A 6,000-nucleotide genomic window follows, 5' to 3' on the forward strand; every position below is an offset into this window, starting at 1 on the left:
TAGTATAGATTGTAATGTGTGTTATTTTTCTTCAATTTTTATGATTTTCTATATTTTTTGTAAATTTTCTATGTATTTCTTTGTTTTTTGTAATTTATATTATTGTCTTCATTTTATGTGTTTTTTCATAATTATTTTGCAATGACATATATACAATGGAAAAAAAGAAAGTTGAGGGTAAAGTTGGAAAGTAAAATCAGGGGTTTTGACCAAATTGCAATATTCTCATTTTTTAGTATGCTATAGAAATTTCTATGATTTTTTATGTTTTTTTGTAAATTTTCTTTGTTTTTTTTTTGTAATTTATATTATTTTCTTCACTTTATGTTTTTCATAATTATCTTGTATCCACAATATATACAATGGGAACAAAATAGAAAGTTGATGGTAAATTTGAAAAGTAAAATCAAGGTGATTTGAACAAACCAATTGCAACATTCTCATTCTTTTAGTATGGTATAGAAATGTTTATGATTTTCCATATTTTTTGCAAAATTTGTGTATTTCTTTGTTTTTTTGTAATTTATATTATTTTCTTCATTCTAGAAAGAAATGTGTATAGGATAAGAGAAATACCATTTCTGCTTTCACATTTTGCTCGTCAGTGCTAGAATCCTTATTTGCATATCCAACAGCTAGTGTCTAGATATAAGTTAATCCTAATTTATTAACATTTTAATTTGAATCAAACATCCAGAAAATTCTAGATCTAACAACAAAACACATTCCAAAGCCCTATAGCCTTATCAAGTACCAAGCCCCTACCATATTACGTTGGTAGGGTGTCATATTATCAGACTGGCCCAATGACCATCAAAATAGAGGGGCAATGGGAAAAATACCTAAAAAATAGGGAAAAAAACTAAAAAATGTCACTTAATCATCCTAATTGATTGAACGATGACGAAAGTAGAGGGGTAAAAAAATCCATTCCTCTTTTAATTCGAGAAAACTATCCAATACTTTACGTGTAGGTTCAATGTAGGTGCTTCATGAGAAAGGAAAAGAGTAGGTTCCATATCATAGTCAAATCCAAATTCTAATTGGATATATTAGTGACTGATTTATTTCTGATAAGAATGTAAGACCAGACCATAAATGGTTCGACCAATAACACAATGACGGCCACCGGCCCACGCATACCACAACCGCGTCTGAAGAGGACTTTCATGTGGCGACATTTTAAAGGAGAGAGGTGGGACGAGATGCGCACAGGCACAGCCAATTAACCCGAAAGGCCCAAATTCAAATTTGCTGTGCAACAGCAGAGGGAACGAAGGATCTAGCTCCAGATCTTCAACTACCTAGAAGTTCGAATTCAACCCCCCCCCCCCCATTACGATTTGCGAGCCACAAGTTATACCGCTTTTGCATAGTCCCATGGATTTCTTGCGAAATAGAAACACAAAACCAGTCGAACAAATTAACAATTTACAGAAAATCCACAAAAAAAACCCAGAACACAATCAAAATTACCATTAAACAACAATTTATCATTCATCGATTCGTCAGAAGAACACTAAATAAATACATCCAACAACGAAACCCAGACGATAAAACAACGAACCCTAGATTCCAATTTTTACACCACAAAGCTCCCCAGAAACCCTAACCTCCGAACCCGTAAAGAGTCCTACCCTGTCTCTTAAGAGCATAAACGACGTCCATGGCAGTGACCGTCTTCCGGCGAGCGTGCTCGGTATAAGTAACAGCATCACGTATGACATTCTCAAGAAAGATCTTGAGGACACCACGAGTCTCCTCATAGATCAGACCGCTAATACGCTTAACTCCACCACGCCTCGCCAACCTTCGGATTGCAGGCTTGGTGATGCCCTGGATGTTATCCCTCAGAACCTTGCGATGCCTCTTCGCACCTCCTTTTCCCAGTCCCTTTCCTCCTTTTCCTCTTCCTGACATCTTCTTCTCTCTATTTCTGCGCTTCTGGACCTGTGGACAGTGGTTCGCGCTTTCTCTGTGAGAAGATGAGAACCGGGCGAAGTCTTTTATAGCTTTCTCTGAGTTTGGGACCGAGAGTGTACGTCGTTGGATGGGCTATTGATCCGCGTCGTTGTCCCAGGACAAGCTCCGTCCGTGGGATTTCAAATATTGAACTCTAATTGGTTGTGTAGACATGACTCGGATTGAAGATTCATTTTTCTTCCCGCTCGTCCGCTGTTTTGTTTTCCATCCATATGAGTTAAGACTTGAAAATAGGCTCTAATTACGGAGTTGCCACGCATTGAAATTTCTTCTTCTTTTGGATGAATTATACATTATTAATGGATAAAAAACGGTGTAATGCTTTTAAACATAATAAAATTTTGATTTTGACCAAGAATAAGAAGATTAAGATATCCTTTGATCAGATAGGTATAAAAATATCATTGAAGCAAAAAAATTAAAACAAACAGAGGAATTTTGTTTAAACAAAATCCCTCTTTTGCGCTTCATCCCTATCGCCAAATCTCTACCTATTTTTTGTTTTTTTTTTTTACTACTACTTCAAATCCATTATTATTATTATTATTATTATTATTATTATTATTATTTACTAAAATTAAAGGGATCAAATTGTGTTATTCATCTTAAATGTGGATATCATGGAGGTTTTTGGAGAGGTCAAAGTTTAGGGAGATTAAAAACAGTTGCCAAAAACTGCAAATGAGGTTTAAGTAATTTAACCTTTTAATTTATTCAAGGGTGAATTCAAGATGGTATGCCCCTAACCTATGTCGAAGTGTTTCACTTGATTACACAAACTCCATTTTGTGCCAAATCCCCCCTTTAACCATCATAAGTTAAGCAAATAAACACTCTTATTGGCATGACATAAAATGCCCCTATGCACACCATGTGATGTAATAGACATTTTTAAAAGCCCAAATTACCCTTGTAGATGATTTTGTTGTTGTATTCGTTTCATATTTTAAGATGAAAAAGGGGACAAAATTGTTAGACTAGGTTTAATAGTTTTATCTTCAAGATAAAACTATTTACAATTAGACATGTTTATGGCTAAGGCTTTGTATATGTATTAATAAAATACAATCAGGCCCGAGCCAATCCTCATATAAAGCCTGAAGCCAGGCTCGAGCCCGAGCCCGATTAGAAATTCGAAAATAAATTTTTTTTATTCAATAAAAAAGGTTTTTATTTATATTAAAACCTTTAAAACTCAAAAATAATAAACATTTCACTATTACTTGAAAAAAAAAGAGAAGAATAACAAATAAAAAATATTGTATATATATTTTTATTATTTAATATATAGTATCAAGTCGGGGCTTGGGCTCGAGCTGGGCTTTTTTTAGAAAGCCCAAGCTCAGCCTGAAAAAAGTCAGGCCCGATGTTTTAGGCCCGAGCCCGAGCCCGAGCCCGCGGGCCTAAAATTATGACCAAGCTTGACTTAATAATGAGCCTGGCCGGGCTAGCCCATCGGGCTATCTAGTCCATGAGCATGTCTATTTACAATTCATTGACAGTTTTTTAACAGTTGTATGTGAATAGTTTCTTAATTGTTATAAGTGGATAGTTTTTTGAGTGAGAATAAAAGACATATATGCCCTTTTGATGCTCGTTGTATGCTGCATAAATAAGGGATAGAAATTATCTAATAAAAATTCAAGAAAAAAGGAAGTTCGCTCTTTTATAGATACTATAGATATAGATATTAGATAGGGGATTTATTTGCTTAACTTATTATAGTTTAGGGGAATAGGCACAATGTCAAACACCCCATAGTATACGGGCGGAGATTACTTATCCTTTGTTTAATTTTCATGTGTTTTCTTGTTTCAAACATCCAATTATTATTATTATTATTTTAAGCCTTCAAACATCCAAAATTTTAAACATGGAATTACACATTCTCAATCATACAAGATCTTTTTTTATTTAAACATAGAATCCCACTCTATGACTTGGCATGTATCCCTACAAAATCAATCTAGGGATTTGAACTTTGAAGTATCGAACCCTAACCGAATTGAGAATGTTTTGGAATCTCCCTTTCCATGCATGTATATATGGTTTCATTGTCTATAATAAATAAGGGAACCTTTCCATAATCCATTCAAGGGGCTCTCTAATCCTTAGTGCCTTCCCAGTTGAGAAGTTAAAACCCGAATTTATCTAGTTTTCGTTTTTGAGATTAGGTATATGTTTGGCATCGATGTTGTAGATACATCACTATTTAGAAAATGGTATTATTGATGTATGGGTTCAAAGCACCATTTTTTGAGAAAACTGTGTTTTATTTTTGGAAAAGTTGCTATCAAGTAGGACATTTCCTGAAACAACAGGAATGTTTTCTAATTGATACCAATGCTCCATTGAACATTTTTAACGTTGGTACTTATTATATAGTGTCACGTCATGTCATTGTCATTGCCACCTCATGTCCCAGTTGGCAGCAAATGCAACTCCAAGGCCAAATTCGGCATTGCTCCAAACCATACCTTCTCGATTTCTAAGGTGTGGCTCGAAGCATCATTTTTTTATGGAAAATTGTTCTAAACAAACAGGCGTCTCCTAAAGCACAGTTTTTTCCGACATTTGACGCTAATGTGTCACCGTTTTTCTGGAGCAATAACAACGATACCAAACAGACGCTAGATCACTCGTACCACCACCACCTTACACTAGCAAATTTTCAAACTACTTAACCAACTCCACGTTTTATCGGTTTCATAGTGAAGGAGGCAATGAACCCAAGGTTCAAAGTATCGATACGATACGAGTTACGGTCATATCGTATCGATACTTAGAAGCGGCCGATACATACTTTTCTTTTTAGATTTTTTTCAAAGTTTAGTTTTTTGGAAAGCTTATAAGATATTTTTTATTATTAAAAAAATTGGAGGTCCGAAACACCTGGAAACAAGCGTTTTGGACCGTATATTTTTCAAAATATACGATACGATACGCCCGATGCGGGGCGTATCGTATTGATACTTTGAACCATGAATGAACCCATCTCCTAGAGGTAGAGGCAAAAACTAGAGGTATATAGTGGGCTAGGCTGGGCCAGCACGGCACGACCTGTGGGCGGCCTGCGCAAAGTGCGAGTCGTGCCATGTTGGCTTGTAGGTTGTCACAAGCCATGCCACCCTCCTTGGTGAAAATTTTGGGGGTCGACCTAGCATAGCCCGCAGCATAGGCCTGTGCAGGCCTATACTGTGCCGCGGGCCTGGGCAAAACCAGGCTAAACTGATCTTTTGACCTTTTTTTTGTTTTTGAAAATTTTTATTTATTTTCTAAGAAAAAGTGTAAAACTAAAATATTTAACTTTCATTTGAGTTTTGGGAAGTGGCAATTATTTGAAAAATTAAGAAATGAGAAATCTAACACATAAATGAAAAAATACTTAACCAAATAATAATGATGGAATAACAAATTTGAAGAAAAATAGGAATTTTATTTCATTTAAATTTGAATGGTACAAATTACAAAGCATACAATGGTTGGATACTTGGATGAATGAAATATGAAAATGGAATAAATTAATAAAATATAAAAAATACAATATAGTTACAAATTGAAAATACAAAATTACATTGTTAAAAATAGCAAATAAATTAAATAAAATTAAAACAAAGTTTAAAATAATTTGAAAAAAAATAAAAAAAAATCTATACAATTAGTCAACTATTGTTCATGAATCATGACTTTCATCATTTGCTTCCGGTGAAATATCTAGTGTAGTATCATGCCCTCCTTTTGTCTTGTAATATATCTTCTGCATTTAGCCAATCCTTAAAGCAAATGCACACCTCTATACTTTCATCGTTTATGCAGCTTCTCTTGTCGTCCAACACCATGGTACTTGTACTAAAACAAGACTCCGATGGAACTGTAAACACCAGAGGGGTTAGTAGATCACGTGCCATGGCGGCGAGAACTGGATAATTTTTTTTAACGTTCACTACTGTTCCCTCACCTAAACTAGAAAAATTTGCTTGTAAATAAAAATTAAGTTATAAAAATGAACTTGCAGGC

The 6,000-nt window shown here is 34.8% G+C and overlaps 1 protein-coding gene across 1 annotated transcript; it reads right to left on the reverse strand.

The window, feature by feature from the left end:
* Positions 1-1,472: 1,472 nt before the first annotated feature.
* Positions 1,473-2,043, reverse strand: LOC148863862 (histone H4). Its single transcript, XM_088977962.1, has one exon. It carries the CDS (start codon positions 1,918-1,920, stop codon positions 1,609-1,611), a length of 312 nt encoding a protein of 103 aa, XP_088834088.1. The 5' UTR covers positions 1,921-2,043; the 3' UTR covers positions 1,473-1,608.
* Between the last annotated feature and the right edge of the window lie 3,957 nt (positions 2,044-6,000).

This window comes from Nelumbo lutea, chromosome 3, assembly GCF_056320005.1.
Source record: "Nelumbo lutea isolate HS-2025 chromosome 3, American lotus-T2T, whole genome shotgun sequence".
Classification (NCBI taxonomy): Eukaryota; Viridiplantae; Streptophyta; class Magnoliopsida; order Proteales; family Nelumbonaceae; genus Nelumbo; species Nelumbo lutea.